Raw genomic sequence first — 21,111 nt, forward strand, 5'->3', positions numbered from 1 at the left:
CCGCTGCCGCCCGCGGGCCTCGCCGGAGCGTTAGCTGAGCGAAAACCACCCCCTGTGCTCCTGCGGCATTGTGGGGCTTGTAGTGTGTGGGGCTGATCTTTTCCGCTCTGGGAAAGATGTCGCTGCGGTTTGTTACTGGTAGCATCATACAGTCATAGAATCAACCGGGTTGGAAGAGACGTCAGGGAATCATCGAGTCCAACCCTACCGTGGTTACTAGACCATGGCACTAAATGCCACATCCAGTCTCGTCTTGAAAACCTCCAGGGGTGGTGACTCCACCACCTCCCCGGGCAGCCCCAGGGTTATTCTGACCGAGGTGATTTGTTAGTTAGGTAAACTTTCCATTCACAATATAAGTCAGTATGTCAATGGCACTCAAGTGCTCAGGCATGCAGTAAAAACCAGAAGATTCCAAAATAATTTCCTCAGATGGGATTATTTTGGTCTCTTCAGATTCTTTTCAGCCTGTTTTCTTTTCTGCACGTCAAACAGATCCTTTTGATTAGTCCTGCATTACATAGGGTTTCATTTCCATATAACTATTCAGTTCCTTTAAATATCCAAGTTTAAAAGGTCCCTGCAGTTGTTATTTCTACACAGGAAAATAATTCCAGTTCAGGTGTTCAATGCGCAGTTATATGTATATGGATTGGTTGTTTTAATCCCAATGACTTTTATCTTTTTGCAGAGGTGCTGGCCAAGAAGTGGGAAGGTCATGCATTATTCTGGAGTTTAAAGGAAGGAAAATAATGGTAATTATTGCATGAATATATTTGTGTGCCTTCTTGCTACTGTACTTCATATCACAAAATGATGTGTTACGGGTTAAATTCAGCCAGCCCGACACTGTGCCAGAAGAGGCACATTTTGTAGCTGTCTGGAACAAGAGAGCCTACATGACAGTAGGCATGACAGAGGCTGTCCTATAAAATAAATCCATGTCCCCAAACAATGTATGTGTCTGAAGTGTGGGTTCTAAAATTTTCACATACCAGGTTTTAGTGGAACATAAAGGTTAATGTTTACCAACAGTTATGTGCAAACAGTCACATGTGTCTTCTTGTCCCCATTTCCAGCTCTATCAGCAGGTGGCTGAAATAACTTGTGTGTACTGGTTCTGTGTAGTCAGGTGGTGTTGAAGTGTGAATGAAGGCTTGGGTGATAAACAAAGTTTGGGATCTTTTGAAAGGTGTTTCCCAGTTGAGAGAATTTAGACAGAAGCCCCACCTGAGGACATGGACCTGCTGGAGCTAGTCCAGAGGAGGCCATGAAGATGATCAGGGGACTGGAGCACCTTTTCTGTGGGGAAGACTGAGAGAGTTGGGGCTGTTCAGCCTAGAGAAGACACCAGGGAGACCTTATAGCAGCTTTCCAGTACCCAAAGGAGCCTACAAAAAGCTGGAGAGGGACTTTTTGCAAGGGCATGTAGTGATAGGATAATGGGGAATTATTTTAAAGTAAGAGGAGATATTTAGATTAGATATTAGGAAGAACTTCTTCCCTGTGAGGGTGGTGAGGCACTGGAACAGGTTGCCCAGAGAAGCTGTGGATGCTCCATCTCTGAAAGTGTTCAAGGGCAGGTTGGATGGAGCTTTGAGCAGCCTGCTCCAGTGAAAGGTCCTGCTCATGGCAGGGGAGTTAGAACTAGACAGTCTTTAAAGTCCCTTTCAACCCAAACCGTCCTATGTGAAATCCAATGCTAAACACAGTGTTTTTTGGAAAAAATACTTACTTTGCATGATGCTAAAAGTTACCAGTCACTGGTCACTATATCTTAGACCAGAATGGAAGAGGGGTTTGTATATGTTCTGTTAGAAGCTTGAACTGTCTTTTATTTTTCAGCTTGATTGTGGAATCCATCCCGGGCTGGAAGGAATGGATGCTCTTCCTTACATTGATTTGATAGATCCTGCTGAGATTGATCTCCTCCTCATTAGTCAGTAAGTGGCACCTAGAAGAACAAATGGCTGAGGTTGTGTTCTGACCTGTGTTCACTTGTAGGTTATTAAGAGAGGTTGGAAATAGGTGCTGTATAGATGTTAATGGCAAAATTTTAGTTCCCAACTTTTTTAAGGAAAAGTTTGAAGGATCTTAATTTAAGATTAAGGACTGAACAATAAGGATGTTCATTCACTTTTGACATTAGAACTCTCCTCTGAGCTTGCTGTGATTTCTGACTTTTTTTATAACCTGTCCTGCTTTAACATCATTGTGACAGCTTCTAGAGTGAGTTTTCTACATAAAGACTGTGTTTCTTGATTGTGTTTTTTTCCTCTATTGGCTTTGAGTGAAAAAGGTTCTTGGAGAGTTACACAAGTTTTGAGTGTGGTGTAAGTATTGCTTAGTGGCTGAGAAAGGAGGAGATCCGTTTCTAAATGATTTAACCAGTCATAAACAAGTCTTTAGAATCCTGAGTTTTTGTGGTATGTGGTTTTTCTACCTGTATTTCAAAAGTACTTCGTTAAGGTAGGCCAAACTAGAAGTGTGACGAAATAATTTCATTTTAGTAGATCATGTTTTGACCTATAGTGTGCAGTGTGCTAAATCAGGATCATGTTTGTTAGCTTTTTCTTGTATCTTTGATGTTTATTGTGTTTCTGGTTCCTGTTCTTTTTCTCCTTCTAAATTTGTATCTAAATTACAAAAGAAAGTTAATTCTGATGTTATACAGGTAAAACCTTGGTAATTAATGGAGAATCTCCTGTATTACTCTTACCTTTTCTTGGTTGTGTTTCTAGTCACTAGTGTGCAGAATATAGACCAGCACAGTTAACAACAAGGTGGAAAATTCTGTTTCTGGGTTTTCATGACACCATGTTAATCCAGTGAAGTAGTGAATTAGATACATTACATACTAGTGTTGTGTAATAGGAATGTATTAATTGAATGGTTTGTATGTCTGTTTTAAGTTTCCATTTAGATCACTGTGGGGCTTTACCATGGTTTTTGCAGAAAACAAGTTTTAAAGGAAGGACGTTTATGACTCATGCCACAAAAGCTATTTACAGATGGCTTCTTTCAGACTATGTGAAAGTCAGGTAAGTGACCTGTGGGTTGTCTCTTCAATTCCTGAGTTATTTCACCTATATATCCAATAGGAAACTTAAGATGAAGCCACCAGCAGTGGCTGGATGAACCTGGGTGTTGTCACAAGTAGCAACATTATATATAACCAGGTTAGAAATAATGAATCATATTACTGCTTCATGTGTCTCTCAGGTAATTTCTTATCAATTAAAAGAAACCAAAAATCTTCCCTTCTTTCCCCTTATTCTTTTCATTTGTCCTTACTTGGACCTTTACTATTACCCCTTCTTTCCCCCATCTGTCTCTCTCTTTTGTTTTCATGCTTTCTAATGTCTATTTTTTCTTAAGCTTCACTGAAGTAGTGATTTTTAAGCCCCTGAAGATACAAATCACTCTTTGGGACAAGGACAGGTTAAATATTGAAATGTACAAAGAGTGCTCTGTTACGTATATGTTGGGGGTTTTTTCTCTCTTTTATTTTGTTCTTACGTTTTCTTGTGTTACATGCCTTGACACATCATTTCTGTGTGACTGCAATGGTCCTCAGCATCTCTCAACTCAGCAGGTTCTAGCTTGGGCCAGAAACCTGATAAACAGTCCTCTTTTAACTTGTTTGTCCTGGGCCAGTGGGAAAAGTGTGCATCAGTGTGGGTTTTGGCTGTTACAAGCTAAGTGGAGATCTTTGTCCAGGGCTGGGAATCTGTTGGTACTTCAGAGAAAGAGCAGATTCTGAACTGAAAAGACTATTCTAGCATGGCCTTTCAAAGGAAAGATGCTTTAACTCTCCTTAGGTGAACCACATTAGAGTGCCCTGCCTTGATTTCTAACGTAGAAGACATAGCATTACTGAATGGAAGTCTTACTGTCAGTGGGGAAAAAATCCAGGAAATGTTTTTTCCAGCTGTTAAGATGAGCTGATACTTAGTCATTTCGCTTACATGCAGTAATATATCAGCGGATGACATGCTGTATACAGAAACAGACCTGGAAGAAAGCATGGACAAGATTGAGACTATCAACTTCCATGAAGTGAAAGAGGTGGCAGGAATCAAATTCTGGTGTTACCACGCAGGCCACGTGCTGGGAGCAGCCATGTTTATGATCGAAATAGCTGGTGTGAAGGTATTTTCTTGTCATTATAATCCTGAAATCAAGTCTGAATATTAATGTAGGCATTAATTATTTGTTATTGTCTGTTAAGCCCCACCACTGTGGCTGGAGCTGTCCAGTAGACTTGGACTGAAGTCAGGGTGGGAGGCCTTGACTTAGGACATGTATTTTCTCAATGATTAGAGCTAGCAAGTGACATATATCAGATTAGGTAAGATGTTTGGATTTTATGGGAGTCTGTGCTATGGAACCAATAAAGCTGTAGTTTTTCTTGCTGGTCTGCTCAGAGGTAGCTGATAGCTGAGGCAGTTGTATGGAAACTGCATTTTAGTAAAATCTCTGAATAGATGTTTGGTTTTGTAATTCTGATTTAAGTGTCTGCCTGTCTCGAGTGCTTAAATGGCATTTGTCAGAGTATGTGAGTTACATTTTCCTCATAATTATACTCTTGTGCTAAACTACCTGAATAAATAGGATTATTATTAATTTTGGGCACAGAGGAATTAATAAGTCATTATATAATTGCAGGCAGCACTGTGTCAAAACCAGATCCTTGAAACCTATCTGATGAATAGGAGTTCATTGGAATAATCACTGTCCCAGAGAAGTTTCATACAGCCTTGAAGAGGGAAGAGAGGTGGTAGCTTGAGGCTTGCTCTCTAATACGACTTTCTTCATGATTTAGAATGGTTAAGGGCTTTAAAAGTTTAAAGTTTAAAAAAAGCCTAGAAATGGAGTGGCACTTACAATAAAATCACAGTAAAATATCAATCTCTTGGTGCCTCTTATGGTTTAGGTGTTTTTCTGATTAAGACATGGAGAAAGAGATTTCCCTCTTGCTCTGCATGACTCAAGTGGATTGGGTTTTAATATCCATTATTTTCTTTGATTCCCTATGAAGCAAATAAGGAATATGCTAGTAAGTTACCTGTAGAACAGGTACCTGCTGTCACTGACTCTATGTTTTGTTATAATTCACGTTTTCATCGATGAAATGATTGTTAAGTAAAATATAGCAGTTCTGAAACCACCAGTTTGGGCACTGAGAGCTGCATTCCACCTTGCAGTTAGGAATCCATTAAAAATTATTTTTTGGTGTAATGGAGAACATGTTTATTCCATTTGGAAAATGTACTAGATTACAGGGGTTATTTTAGGATCAGAAAATCTTAGAAGAATTTTTAATTAGCAGTTTTATTGGCTTATTCATTACATTTGCATTCTGATATGTAAATGCAGTTTTATCTACTTTTGACTTCAACTTAGGACCTGCTGTATTTTATGTTATGTAAGTTTTTACTTCTTGGTGGTCAGTGCATGTACACAAAAGGCTGAAAATGTCACCTTTATATCCCAAATGAAAAAATAAAATCTTAATAATTATTTGCCTAATTCTGTTGGAATTATGGTGCTGCTTAAAATATGTTTTCTATTGGCATTAAAATATTTGTATTGTAGTACTGTTGACCTAATACTGTAAGCACTGGCCACCTCAGAAGAGTTATTTAAAGTGCAGCTGACCTTTTTATCATAAATACCTTGAAACCATCTTTGCTTAAAAGAATTGTCCTGTGGAACAGCTTTTTAAAGGCTGCTGACCTGGTGGGACCTGTGATCAAGATAACTGTTTCTCTTTATCTGCAACAGCTTTTGTATACAGGTGATTTCTCAAGGCAGGAGGATAGACATCTGATGGCAGCTGAGATTCCCAATATTAAACCTGATATTCTTATAATTGTAAGTTTTGCAAAAATAATTTCTTTCTCTTAGTGATTAAATGTGTATCAGGGTATGATTTAATTAAAGCTAAAAATGGAATGACAGAGAGTGAGGATTTAATGGTAGTTTGTGATTTGTGTTAGTACCCAAATGCTTGGGTGTTCAGGACACTCTGACATTGCTTTTCACTGTATTAAAAAGTCCGATTTTCATTTTATAATTCTTCTGATGAAGTTCCTTAACCTTCTAGACAAACCTTCTCATGATGGTTTTCGACTTGCATTGTACCAACCCCAGTGTAGCCAGATATCTTTCCTTAGTAGATCCTAACCTGCTTCCAACTGTGTTAAGAATTTGTCCTGGTTGGAGGTGCCATGAGTGCTATTCCTTTTGGGTTTTTTGCTTTGTTTTCTGAGTGAAATTATTTTATTCTTCCTCCGTGTTTGGAAAATCATCAGCTCAGGGGTAACATTAAAAGTAGCAGTTTAACTGGAAACAGACAGTGGGATCTTTCAGAGTATTGCTTAAAATGATTTCATTTATTGTGTCCCTTCTGGCTGCTCCCTGTAACTGATAATTTCATTTTAAGTCATGTCAAAATCTTGTATTTTGTGTAATTCCTATATTTTGAGATAGGTGTTAAATGTACCGCTATGGACCCTGTCAGTGTGATCACCTCTCCATCAAGGCGGTGGCAGCATTTCCAGTTAGGAAAATCAGTATATTAAATTTGAAACTTCTTAAAAGAAGCATCAAAATTAATAGCTCTAACTTTATTGTGGTAACAAGATCTGTCTTTTTTAATTGCTTGGAGGGGTTTGGGAGAGAGCTCAGTGGGGATGGTTATGGGAATTTAGGGGTGAGTTTGATTTTTCCTTCACCTCTCTTCCTCCCCTCCCCAGCATGTTAACACCAGTATGTTTTTCTGCATTTTCTTGTTGAATTCAGAGAAGATCAAGCATTAGTGTCGGTGTCAGTACCTTCAATGCTCTCTCCCTGTATGTAGGAATCCACATATGGCACTCATATTCATGAGAAAAGGGAGGAGCGAGAGGCAAGGTTCTGTAATACTGTGCATGACATTGTGAACAGAGGAGGCAGAGGCCTTATTCCTGTGTTTGCCCTGGGTCGAGCTCAAGAACTGCTTTTAATTTTAGGTATGTACCTTCCCTGCTTCTCTTAATGAAAAGTATGTAGAGGTAAATGAGAATGTTTTCATGTGCAATCTTGCAGATGTAATAATTTCTTAAACAGCTCTTCAGTCATTTTCCATCACGTTAATTCCCTGACACGTTTGTTCAAATGCAAAAAACGCAATAAACCAACCTGCAGCTCTGCTTTGAGGTCAGATGGAGACCTAGGAAGGAAAGGATGATGTCATGGTAATGTGTGCTTGGCTTTTGAATCTTGTTGGAGCAGGATTTCAGCACATATAGACTGTTACTACAGACCAAAAAGTAATCAGTCACAATGTCTGTTCTATTTAAACTGTACTGCTAAAACAAGGAGTATATTTTGTTCCAAAGTTCCACAATTTTTGCCCTTTAATTCACAAGCCTATATGAAAAAGTCTTTATAGGAAAAGCTGAAAAGACCATAAGGGACACTTCTAGCACTTCTGAAGTCCTAACGATAATGAGAAAGCAAATTAGGGTTTTGAGCAAAAAAAGGTGAGAATTATACATGAACATAACAAGCTACTTCACATAAATTACATAGGTAGTTGTTACAAGGTACTTCAGATAAAACAGTTTTCAAATGAACTATTTACAGGCTTCTTTGCTTCCTTTTAGCACATTTACTTTGTATTATGTTAAGTGATTTTTCACTTTTCTTTTTGCTCATGCAAATGCTGGCAAGATCAAGGGATAATTATCTCAAACTTAAAGTACATACATTCAGGGGTGTTGAGTCTAAAGTGTTAGCTAAAATACTTGAAATTCTTCCATTTCAGTTCAGCTCAATATTAGAAGCTAGTTTGTTTTCAAAGTGTATTACTGGTCTATTCAAATGTTAAGAAGAAATCTGGATCTAGGTATGGGGTAGTATTTGATGTTGTAGGATTATTTACTACTTCTCCTTGATTGAAATTGGGGGTTTTTCTTTTATAGAGAACATAAAAACTGAACATTTTCAATCTTGTGTAGCCATTAGGTTATAATTTGTTAGCCTTTCTTTGCTGGGTGTAGATATTAAAGTGAGTTTCTAAAGATAAGCTTGAAAATACATCCAGTAAAGCTAGACATGCAATTGGATGCTTAATTAGGTAGAAAATGCAATTGCATCTCACATGCCAACACAATTGAGCCTGCAGGCTTCTGGGCTTATTTTTCTTCTTTCCATAAGCATATGACAAAAATAAAATACTGCATTATGGTATAGAAAATCGTGCTGATGAATGCAGTCATGTAATGCAACTAGTGCAGTCTTTTAATGTCACTCCAAGTCCTGTAGTTGGTTAACTTTTACTGACTGCTTCCATCTTATACTTGAGTGTATTAAGATGGCAGTGAGACTCTCTGGCATGTTGTGAAAAGCTTCTCCTGCAAATCAGAAATGCCAGGTAACAGCCATATCACTGTGAATGTGCAAATACAGCCAGAAGGGTGTGCCAGTTTTGGATGGTTTGGCCTCAGTTATGCAATGTAAGTATCATTTAGACTAGCAGAACTAAATGGGAAAACAGATAAGTTATGTTTGTATAGCTGCATTCAGATTTCTGTTTTTAGTAAAGGTCATGGCTACGGTCATCAACGATAAAATAAGTTGTGGTCAGTAGAGTCTCTTCGTTTGGTTTTGTTCCAGTTGAGCTTGTAAAATGTAACTGTTGGTGATATACAGGAAGGCAGGCTTGATAACTGGGTGATTCCTTCTCACCTTGAACTCTGTGGATTTGTTTTACAGAACATTGATGTGGTGAATTCTCACCAACATATCTGTGTGCAGATGTCCCTCACTGTTAGGTGTATAACTGATGTTTGACAGAGACATTTTAGCTTCATGGTAGTGGTGTGCTAAAACTTCCATTGTCAAAAATGTAGATTTATTGCGGTGTAATACTATGTACACTTTATACCTTGTAGCTGGAATTGGTGGTTGGTTGGAATTTGACCTGCCAGAAACAGCTGAAGTTCATCTATGTCATGTTTGTTTGCCTGTTTGTTTGTACGAGTTGTATACAGCTTTAGCTTGCGACTGCTTTTCCTTCTTTAGAAGAGCAGGTGAAACACAAGAATGAATGTGATTGTGATTTTCTGTAATAAAAATGAAAAAAACACCCCACTGCTAAATCTGTTTTACGGGAAGTATTAATATGTCTGAGAAGCTTGCACTTTGGGGATAATACTGTGGATGGGATTGTGTGGTTTTTTGAGGGCTGGGTTTAGGTTTTTTTGGTCTTTTTCATTGTTTGTGGTTCTTTTAGATGAATACTGGCAGAATCATCCTGAACTCCATGATATCCCTATATACTATGCCTCCTCTTTGGCAAAGAAGTGTATGGCAGTTTATCAGACATATGTCAATGCCATGAATGACAAAATCCGCAAGCAAATTAACATCAACAATCCATTTGTTTTCAAGCATATAAGTAATCTGAAGGTAAGCTTGAGATAAGAGTGTCTAACAAAAGAGGAAGGTGGCAGAACAGTTCATATTTGCTGAGTAGTTTGCATGTTTAATATCCTAATAGATGCATTAGGTGCAGGTTTATATCTGAGGGATCTGCTATCCCAGGGTTTAGAGGGCTGGTTGAGGGCAGCTTATGCCCCAACATTTCTTCCACTATAGATCCCTGTGCTTGCAGTTTACTCCTGATGGGCATCAGTAAGAGAAACTTTCCTGCAAAGGGCACTTGTTACGAGCACAGGGTATAATCTGTGAACACAGGGCTCTGTGTTCAAGGGTGCAGCTAGGCAGTCCTTCACTGGAGTGAGTTGTGGTAACTGATGTTCTTACTGTGTCCATTCAGAGTATGGATCACTTCGATGACATTGGCCCAAGTGTTGTGATGGCTTCCCCAGGTATGATGCAGAGTGGCTTATCCAGAGAGCTGTTTGAGAGCTGGTGTACGGATAAGAGAAACGGAGTCATTATCGCCGGGTACTGTGTTGAAGGAACACTTGCTAAGGTGAGTTGCTAATGCATCACAGTTCCTTAATACGAGGTAGTTTTCATGTTGTGTTCTAAAAGAACTGGTCAATAGCAAGTGTCTTTATTTGGATTTGCTGAGGAGATTGTTGTCAGGTATGCATAATTATGTAGTCAAAATGAATTGCTTTTAGCTAATGCTAATGAAAAGTACAGAAAACTTGCATATGGTCATTTCCAGTGATGTTATACAGAATAATCTTTTCTAGGAGCAGTTATCTTGTAATGAGAAAGAACAATTGATACTTGTCTCCAACTTTCTGAGAGGGAACCCTAGTCCTAATTCCAGAGGAGGTGATATTAAATCTAGCACTACTTATGTGTACACAACATCAGGCACATGTTGTGCTGCTATCTGGTTATAGAGAATTAAACCTTCCAAATTCCAGCAGCAAAAGACCACCAAAGCATCTAGTTTTGCCTTTGTAGACAGAAGTCACACATGTCATGATTTCAATGCAAATTAGGTGTATCTGGAAGAAGGATGAACTCCCAGATCTGTTGAGGCTGAAAAAAATTAAATGGTGTGTGTGGTGCATCCTTTTTTTTTCATTTGAGAGATTCTTTCACTTCTTCGCATTTAACATGGCTGCCAGCATTATTTCATTAATTTCTGAAATATAAAGCATTAGTTTTATGGTGTCTATAAGAGGCTTGCATTTTTTTAATTAAAGTGATTTATTTTTTTCCTAGCACATTATGTCTGAACCTGAAGAGATCACAACTATGTCAGGGCAAAAGCTCCCACTGAAGATGTCTGTGGATTACATTTCTTTCTCTGCTCACACAGATTATCAACAAACTAGTGAATTTATCCGAGCCCTGAAACCTCCACATGTGGTTAGTATACCTGTTGCCTATTTCTCCAGAGTGGGATTTGTCAAACCAGTTCACAGCCTTGAGTCAAGGCAAGAACTGGTGTCTGGCAGTGGCCAGCATCCCTGGGCTTTCAGTAATAAAAACCTTTTTATTTGTTCATTTAAACCTTTTTTTGTTCTGTTAGCAAAGGGAAAATGAACTTGCTCTTGAGTGTCTGCATGTGGGATACTTGGGGATGACTTTCAGGACAGTTGTGTGGTCCATAACCTGTTTCAGCAGTGTTTTGTGCAAGTAAGATACAGTATAGGACAATGTTAAGGTGGGAACACTGATACTGGGATAATTCACTGGAATGTGCCCCACAATAAGTAAGGAAACATTAATGAAGCAGACAGCAAAAGACAAAGGCAGCACTTGCAGGGGAAAGCATGAGCAAACCACAGGAAGCAGGAGGTGTGAGGGACCAGAATATGAAATTGGGGGCTAGGACTGAGACTTACTGAAACCGGAGGAGAAACAATGTGCAAGCACAGATAAGAAGGAAAACCAATCCTAGCAGAAGAAAAGAGGATTTAGCTTGGCAAAGAAAATTGTCAATTGAACTGTAAAGCATCCTCTCTAAATTGCATGTTTACTATATTTATCTACATGCCGGCACAAAAATGTGAAGCTACCTAAGTCTTACTGTTGAACTTGATACTTCCCTTTCATAATACAACAATGTGTTTGTGTATGAAAAGGTAAATGGGATCTCAGTAATGCACTCTGCCTGTTTGCACCTGGTTTTCAACTAGTACTCAGGTTGTGAAGTCTAAGACTTTGAGCAATGAAGAGAATTCAAAGACAAACTATGTAATATAATTGAGCTAATGTTTCATACATTGTGGTTCCATGAAATCACATTTTGATAAAGATGAGGTACAATATGATGGTTTCTTGGATAATTAGATACTAAACGTGTTTGGTTGGACAAATAATTTCTACTAAAAAGAAAAATGTCTCTCCATAGATTTTAGTTCATGGTGAACAGAATGAAATGGCCAGATTGAAGGCAGCATTGATCCGGGAATATGAGGATAATGATGAAGTTCATATAGAAGTTCACAATCCTAGGAATACTGAAGCTGTGACATTAAACTTCAGAGGAGAAAAACTTGCCAAGGTATAATCAAGGTTTTCTTATCTGTACAGCAGTATTTTCTTCTGGGATAAAAACTGCATGTTTCCTTCCAAGCCTGTATTTTTAATTGATTTCAAATTATGTATGTTTTCCAAGGACTCAAAAGTATGTGAATGTCATGTGTTTAGTTGTATTTGGGATTTGGTTTTGGGTTTGGTTAGTTGGTCAGTTTTTTTGGTTCTTCACTCTTCCAGACTTCTCTTGTGTTACATCTCAGAATGTTTGTAGCTTACTCTGACCTTCTTTTATTTTCAGAGTTAATCTTATACTCCGATTTTTCTGAGAAAACCACATTTCATTTCCATTGTTACCTTTAAACTGTGAATACTTCACATTGCCTTGTTGCACTGTATGTGGTTTTTTTCTTTCCAGGTGATGGGATCATTAGCAGATAAGAAACCCGAGCAAGGACAGAGAATTTCTGGAATCCTAGTTAAAAGAAATTTTAACTATCACATCCTTTCTCCATGTGACCTCTCCAGTAAGTAATGACAGTGATATGATCAGTAGGTATTTGAAATGTGCTGTGTCCTTCTTTTGTCATTAACACACTTAAAATTCTGGTGGGGTTTGTTTTTTCCTGTAATTTTGTGTTTGATAAGAAATTAGCGAACATCTCAGGTTTATTTTGTTTTAGTTTTGCCTGAAGTTCTGAACTGCTGTAGTGAGAAGAAATGCACTCAGTTCTTTGTCCAATCAAGTTTTTATTCTGTAATCAAAAGGAAGCCGAACTCTTTTTCCCTTCTGGTTACTTAAAACTTCTCCTGGAAGAATATGCATAAAACATACCAGTGAGACCCAAAGAGCACCTCAGTCAATAGTCCTGCCAGCTTCTAAAATGTCATTAGTTTTTAGTGTAGAAAGCTACTGAACAGTGAAAATAATTGTGTGGTCCTCCTATACTGTTTGTTACTCAAGAAATTGATCTTTTCTCAGAATAGAAACAGAACTAAATGTGAGGTCAGAAGAGCTTGTGAAGAAGCAATTCTGTTGTCCCAGTTCATTGTTTGCCTCTAATGGGTAGAATAATATAACAAGATCTTGCTGGTTTCCTACCCACAAATACATTATTTATCTTATAATAGATGCTCCACATTCCTCTTTACAAATTTTCCTGTTCAACCTTCTTGTCTTAAATGTATCAATTCCACTATTTATCTAGAGTGGCAATTATTTTTTTTAGGAAGAAAATTCAAAGGAGTAGTTTTTAATATGTACTTTTAAAATTTCTTCCAGGTTACACAGACTTGGCTATGAGCACTGTCACACAGACACAAGCCATTCCATACACAGGCCCTTTTAATCTGCTTTATTATCAGCTACAGAAACTCACCGGTGAGTATGGGCAAGGACATGGTCATGATTTATAGTGGTCAACTTTTAAAACAACTGCCAGTCTGCAGATGTCTTCTGAGTGTAAATGTCTTTGCCAGTAACTGCTTCATATTTTACAGCTTTCACTAGATTAAGCAGCTTCTGCCAGATACAGTTCATGGGTATGACACATCTGTTTGGTGGGAAATTGCTGTATTCATAGTCCAAAATGATGAGCATATGGCAATATAGAGCATAGGCTGATTTTTGTCTCCTGTCAGCCCCCAAAGTGAGTGCTCTGGTCACTGTGATGAAAACTTTATTTACTGATCTTTTATCTCTGGCCCCAAATGGAATGGGTAATGCCATCCAGTTAATAAAAGCAAAAGCTCTGATCTCCATTGTGACAGCCTCTTCTGTCCCCTGCCAAAAGGCAAGAATTTAACCTCACTGGCTTTTTCTGAGTAAGAAACCATTTAAAACTGCCGCTAGTATGATTGCCCATGGCTCTGTCTAGCTTTTTAAAGGCTAGGGGCATCTCCTGTCCTAGTTCATCAAAGGCCCACACACTTCGCAGGTTCCCTTCCCAGATTTAAAGCTCAGGATTTTTATTTTTTTTCATTCTCTAGTGTCAGAATCTAAGTCATGTCACCAGTGAAGAGGACACATGTATTCAGTTGATGTTCAGGTCTCATAAGCCAAGTGCTACCTGGCACACAAATGCGTTTGGTTTTGGTACTCTCTGCTTATATAAGCAGTGGATTATCCTTTAAGGGGGTAAGAGCTGGTTAATTCTGCAAATGAAGCACTAAATTTCTCATTTGTTTTCTTTTTATTGTTGGTGTACTCACATCAGTGTCAGAGTACTAAGCTAGTCAAATATGAGAATTCAAAATAAGTAAAATGGCCAATATTACCTACTAAAACCCCCAAACAATCCAGAACAAAGGAAAGAATGTTGTCAGGTAAGGGAAGAGAGTATGCACCTCAATTTTATGAGCTGCTCTGAGCAGTTATGATAATAACAGGCAACCCCTTATGTTCTTAAAATGGCCTGTTTTCTTGTGCAGGTACTGTTAGTTTTACATTCAGTGTAGTTCCATTATTGCTAACCATTTGTTATCCCTTCTTAGGTGATGTAGAAGAAGTAGAAATCCAACAAAAACCAGCCCTGAAGGTTTTCAAAAATATTACTGTAATCCAGGAACCAGGCATGGTTGTCCTTGAGGTGAGCATGGGTGAGGGAGAAAGAAGTACTTTGTTCTGCAATTTCTGCAAAATAATGCCATGTAGATGCCATGCAGAATTAAATGTTTTAAGCAGTTTTCTGTTGGATGACAAACAGAGTGAGAGGTAGAACAAAGCTCCCCTTCAGCTGTGGTCCTGTGTTGATGTGTGTTGTTTGATTTAGCCACTGCCAGTTTCTCTTTTTGCCAGAACTTGTGGTTATAATGGCAGATTGAATGCCCTTTCTTCATTTGGCAAAGAGAGATTGGAAATGATGTCAAACGGTGTTCCTTCCTCCCCCAAGTAGTTGTGATAATTAACAACTGTTTGTAAATGTGCTCAGAAGCATTCAGCAGCTCCAGTTTTTCATGGGAAGTTACTGTAATATACCCAGTTACAAGTAGTTAGTAATTTGGTGTAGAATGTGTGGCAGTCACTTGAAGGTAGAATTCAAACAAAAGAGAATAGGAGAATACAGTGAGTGTTACATTGTCTTTATCCTGCATTGTTCATTCAGTCCAAATTATGGATTTGTCTCTTTTGTCTTTCAGTGGGTGGCAAATCCTGCTAATGATATGTATGCCGACACCGTGACAACAGTGATACTGGAAGTTCAGTCAAATCCCAAAATACAGAAAGGTACTAAATTTAGTGTGTGCTATTTAACTGAGGCATTTCTTCTTACGTGTTTTCTATCAAGCTTAAAGGGATATAATGCCTTGCAGTAGATTGCAGTCCCCTTATTGTACTTAGCTTCTTGTGAAACTCAGTAGGGAGTAAGACTTGGAAACTTAGTAGGGAGTGAGATTTGCTACTTAAAATCAGAATTACAGCTGGTCTTAATTACTGGTGACCCATTCATTTGTTGAAACTCTCTTACATGGCAGTTGGTAGCTGACTGTGGAAAACGTGACCTTACTTAAAATAAGTTAAATCTTGTTCACTTTAGATTTTTGTGTCTAAGCAATCTATGATGTCTCATTTAAATATTTCAATTTTTCATTTGGAATTTAAGGTCCCTTCCAACCTAAACCATTCTATGATTCTATCTGGACAAATAGGTGTTTATTTTCACTGTGTTAACTCCTCTTGTCTTTTCATTATATATTTTAAAGATTTTATATAATAGCAGTCAGTGTTCCTTAGGTGTTTAGTCCCAGACATGACTCAAAAATTTTTCAAAAATCATTTCTCCTGTGTTGATAAATTCCCATAGCAGTTCTTACTTTATTTGGGGGTGGATAAAGGTTCTCCAATCACCTTGATCTAAGCAAATTCAGAGTGTAATTTTCTGATTTTAGCTGTGATAATATTCAGTATATATAAGGCCTTCTAGCCACATCCTCGTGTTCTGCTCTGTGAAACTAACCAAAAATAGAAATTTTGTGTTTGGATGGTACTTTGACTCCCTCTTTTTTTTTCCCCCCCTTATCTTTCTTTATACAGCTGAAAAAATAAAAACCTGCTATTTTGCTAATGTTTTTAATTTCTTACTTTAGTGTCTGACTTAGCCTGATTTTCAGTAGTGCACACTTTCTCTGTATGACTTGTTGGTGACAGTATCTAGATTCTTCACCTTCCACCACCCTGCAATTAATTCTTCTCCGTATTTTCATGTGCCTTTTAGCATTATTTGTCGTGTTGTTTCATGGTGCTGATTTTTGTCAGCTAATCTCAGGTGTGGTGTCTTGCAGGATCTTTTTGTCCTTATCCTGGGGCAAAAACATTCCATAGAGTTCTTGGCTTGTGTGTTTTAGAGTATGTTCACAGGATCACAAGAGATTGAGTTAAAATACCTGAAGTTATTGATGCTCAGCTGACCATATGCCTCCTGTTACTTCATTTCCAGTAAAAAGTGGCATTTTGCTTAGTATATTCAGTTACTGCATCCTGTCTAAGGAATGGTAAATTTCTACTTGAAAGTATAAAGTTCTTCAAAGAATTCCTAAGACATTCTAACTACCATGTGCTCCATTTTCTGAATTCTACAGCTGATTCAGAAGTACTGAAAACTAGTTTTTCAAAACACTTAAAGCTAAAGCTTTTTGTATCCATCAGCAAAAAAAGGTAGTAATTCTCACGATTAGCTCATCCTGTAGACTTCTGACTCCTTTAACAATCAAATGCTTAAATAATTATGTTAAAAAGAAAATTGCTTGTTTTAAACTACCTCTTAATTTTGAAACCAAGTGAAAAAGAAAGTATTATTTTCATTTCAACCTCTCTATGCTGAAACATATTCCAGGAATGTCTGTGCTTATTACTGCTGCTTACATTTGCTGCTCAGTTTTATGTATTCTCTGCATTCTTCTAACCTCCATGATGTGGTACTTACCTCTAATAAGAGAAGATGGATTATAAACAGAGGATGAAAGCAGATTATTTTCTCTTTTAAGTAAAGGCAATGTGAGAAGTAATGAGTGTTTATGACAAAAAGGAAAGCTAAAAAGTGAGAATGTTTTTCACGTATTGTTTTTCATGGAAGTCAGATAGGAAGTAGGATGTATCAGTTAACCATTTTGCCCTCCCGTAAAATGTCTGTGAAAGTAAAATTGCTTTTCTTTTCAGCTGCAGTAAATAAGATTTCAAAAAAAATAGATATGGATGTGTACAGGAAGAGAATGGAGATCATGCTTCAGTAAGTTGGTGTATTTTTTTCCTAAAGGAAAATGATCACTGATAATCATGTAAATAGAATCATTTTAGTATAACAGAGTTTAAATGTAGTTATTTAAAAATACTTTATGCAAATTTACTTCAGTGTAATTTCTGTGAAGGAATTAAGTAAAGGAAGAGACTCAGTAAAAAATTCTCAGCACCGTTAAAAGTTTGAATGCAGGCCCCAGTTATTTCTTCCAGAATCAGATTTTAAAGTTGTCCTGCAAAATTATGCTACAAATGGTTATAAAAGATCACTTTGGCTCACTCTTTTAAAACTTACTCTGATGTGTGTTCTGTTATGTATGTAGACATCTTGCCTCTTTTGAAATCAAAGGAATCCTTCCCTTCGTTTGTGATAAGATTTATTTTGGTAAAATACTGACTTACGGGACACTCACCGTGATAATTTAGATTGGTATTTGTTAATTACTATCTGAGTGGGTTAAATAGTAGTTACTGAAGGGAGATACTGTGCTGACCAAGTGCCCGTGGAGCCCCAGGGTTAATGCAAAAACCTCAGTTTGCTGTTTGGTCACATCTTACACTCATGGATCTTTGCTTTAGGGATATGTTTGGAGAAGACTGTGTGAGTTCCAAAGATGGCTCTGTCCTGTGCATCACAGTTGATGGGAAGACTGCAAACATTTCCCTGGACACTCGGGTATGTAGAGCTCAGCACTTGCTTTCGTGTGCAGTGTGTCTGGCAGAGATGAGTCTCCTGCTAGCACAGAGTGCTGCCTGGAATATCATGTACCCTTTTGCTAAGGAAGTGTTTTTGTATTTGGTATCAAAACACAGAGTGTTCTTAATTAGAGAAATGCTAGCAATGTTTATGCAACAACTGCAGTAAATTTGGAAGAAAATCCAGTATTTTTTAGCAGCTCTCCAGTTGTATGAATAAATGAATAAAGAAAGATGAGGAGAAACAGTTAACTGACAATTTTTTTAGAAAGTGCTTTCAAAGCACAGGCTCTGGTCTGAATAACTGAGTCACAGAGTAGGAATGATAATAATTTTTTTTGTCATCCTGATCCTTTTGCAGCTAAATTGAAAGCCTGAAATACTCATAAAAAGCAATACTTGGTCAGTTTGCTAGCTTGGTTCAGAACTGGATGTCATGCATGTCAGAAGGGAGTTTTAAAAACCCATCACACCTAGCTGTTGGAGCAATGTGGAACTGTAAACAACGATTAAAACCACGTGTTTTGTGTTCTTAAGCATTTTAATGTGTTGACTTTTTGTCATTGTTAATAACACACTAAAAATACATAATGTATTGCCTCTATCCATAGTACTGGTATATTCTGTGGAGCAGCTCTCACATGCTTTCCTTAGGGACCAAACATGTTCTGGTACAACTCGTGTTGTACAAACCCAGAGGAAAAGGTTGATCCCTGCCCAAAATCTGTTACCTATTGACACAAAACAAGTGAATGTTACTGATCTGAAGAGGATGGTGAGTTGCAGTTAACATAGGGTGCTTGCTGTGTCACCTTGTGTCACTTGTTTAATAAACAGCTGCTACGTGTCAGTTTATACATAGTACAGAGAAATGCAGGGCTGGTGAAAAGAGCTCCTGAAATAGAGAAAAAAGTCACAAGACTGGAAAAAAATACATACTGCTTAATCAAAAAGTTAGATTTCACTTTCATATGTTACACTAATCTATGTCATTATTGTTAAAAGATTTGTGTACTGACAGAAACCCTAATGGCAGCTCAGGTACAAGTGTGTTTCTTTGCAGTGCTTATTGTACATAGTATTGTCATTGTCAAGTTTGTGCCATTGTGAGCCAAGTTCTACAAGGAGGATCTATACTTCTTTATGTGCATATGTTTCTTACCAAACCTTAATAGCTTTGAAATAAAAAAACCTGTTTAGTGTAGGTCTGACTCTGTGGTGGGACACGTGGATTTATTTTTTCCATGTCAACACAGTGCTCTCACAGGTAACACTTCTAACAGCAATGCTCAGTAACATCAAAGGCATGTTTGCTGTTTCAAATCCCCCTTTTTCCCCAAAACCTTTATGGCTGGAAGGAGTTACTTGTTCAGAAGAGTAACAAGGTAATGCTGAATTAGAGAAGGCACAGTCTTAGAGTCTAGAAAGGTCCCAGGATCAAGGGTAGTATTACCACACAAATGTTGCCTTTGGTTTTGAGATAAGCAGAATGTTGATCAACTTGCATGTTTGGGAGGGATATGTTTGCTTTAGTAATAAACTGATCTCTTTGGAGTTGATTTTGATGTCATCATACGTGAGTGAACATCAGTGTGGAGGCTCCTGAGTACAGGTGCCTGTACCTCTGTGATGAATGGTTGTGCTTTGCAGTATTGACCAAATACAGCGTGAGTCGATTCACAGACAAAACAGAATCTCCAAGGACCAGATCTTGTCTGATTTTATTTGATTTTTAATTAAATGTCATCTACAGAACTTAATGCATAAGTCTTCCCTGAACTCGTCTATCGCTGGCAGGCCATTTAAAACATACAGTGCCACTCCTGATAATTTTCATGACTACTTTCCCCTTACGTGAGCATTCTTCACATGCTGAAAAGGAGCATGAAGTGCCAGTTGTTCTAACATGCTTCTTTTTTGTCCCCAGACAGTTGACTGTGAGCCTGGAAGCGAAGATGACGAATCCCTGCGTGAAATGGTGGAACTGGCTGCACAGAGGCTTTATGATGCCCTCAGCCCAGTCTACTGACCTCTGTAGATACCTAGGACACCTAAAACGAATGATCTTTTGAATGCTCAATTTATTTGGACTATTTTGTAAGAGTAAATAAAAAATTTTGTTCTATAAGTCAAGTGTATCGATTCTGTGAATGTGAAACTGCTAAGTTATTGCAAATAATGGATCAGGAACCTCATAGCAACTCTGTGCACCTAGATGGTATTAAAATCAGACAAAGCATGCATATGTTCCTTTTTCTTATGTGCACATATAAGAAATAAAAAAAATCTTAACCTGTCTAAATGCAGAATTACAAAAATTAAATGGAGTCTCATTTTTGAGTATTAACAACCAATTGGAGGATAAATTGGAGTACTGGGTTTGCACATGCTCGGCATTAAGCTCGTATATAATTTTGTTCTTGTCAAGGAAGCAATTCCCTGCACACTTTTATCTGCTTGAACAACTCAAAGGGAGCTTGAACACATTTCTAATTTAATCCGTGTTTGCATACTGGGATTAACTGGAGCTCTAAACCCATGTGTGCTGGCACTGCCATTAACTGGAGTAGAGGAGCAGAACCAGCTTAAAGAGAAGTGTCTGTGCTTTTGTCCTGTGACAGTTCCTGTCACTGTGTCTGTGACAGTCAAGTCTGCTCCTGCCGACCACCTGTCCCTCCGTGCTGGAGAGATGGTCTTCCTGGGAAAAGTGACGTGGGGGATCGGGAGGAGCAGGACACAGGAGAATTCCGAATACAGTGTGATACCCCGAGGTTGTTGCCAAACAGCAAGTCATGCTAAAAAACACCCACAGAAAGCAAGTTTTCTGCAAAAGAACTTTCATCTTTCTCTTGTGCACACAACTTTTTCCCTCCTTTTCTCAGCTGATTTAAACGCCACCTGATCATCTTCGCAGCAGTATTAGCAGATGTCGTGACTGATTTCCTCCCGGGACTGTGTCATTAGCCAATGAAGACTATGAAGTCTCTTAAACGCGGTAACTGCGTTTCCTTTAGAGGAGGCCTCTCTCTGGAACGGGTAAAAATGTAAAGATCGTGCATGCTCTTTGCGCACCAGGCGCAGCTGCCCGGGGCAGGGAGCCTTTCCGCGGCGGCGCCGGAGCCTGGCGCGGGTTGGTGACCAGCCCCGGCAGAGGATGCTCCTCCTCCTTCCCCTGCTCCTCCTCCTTCCCCCGCTCCTGCCCCCCGCGCCGCCGGGCCCGC

At 38.4% G+C, this 21,111-nt stretch overlaps 1 protein-coding gene across 1 annotated transcript; it reads left to right on the top strand.

The window, feature by feature from the left end:
- Positions 1–683: 683 nt before the first annotated feature.
- On the top strand, positions 684–19,919 carry CPSF3 (cleavage and polyadenylation specific factor 3, 73kDa; the record flags this gene model as incomplete). Its single annotated transcript, XM_009072422.1, has 17 exons — positions 684–755; positions 1,846–1,943; positions 2,913–3,041; positions 3,975–4,152; positions 5,788–5,877; positions 6,866–7,016; positions 9,284–9,459; positions 9,830–9,988; positions 10,702–10,848; positions 11,837–11,989; positions 12,380–12,488; positions 13,244–13,342; positions 14,455–14,549; positions 15,100–15,187; positions 17,117–17,186; positions 17,774–17,870; positions 19,818–19,919. Coding segments are annotated over 17 exons (2,013 nt in total), but the record flags the coding sequence as incomplete, so codon positions are not given.
- Positions 19,920–21,111: the final 1,192 nt, after the last annotated feature.

The sequence above is a fragment of the Acanthisitta chloris genome, unplaced genomic scaffold (assembly GCF_000695815.1).
Source record: "Acanthisitta chloris isolate BGI_N310 unplaced genomic scaffold, ASM69581v1 Scaffold38483, whole genome shotgun sequence".
NCBI classification, from domain to species: Eukaryota; Metazoa; Chordata; class Aves; order Passeriformes; family Acanthisittidae; genus Acanthisitta; species Acanthisitta chloris.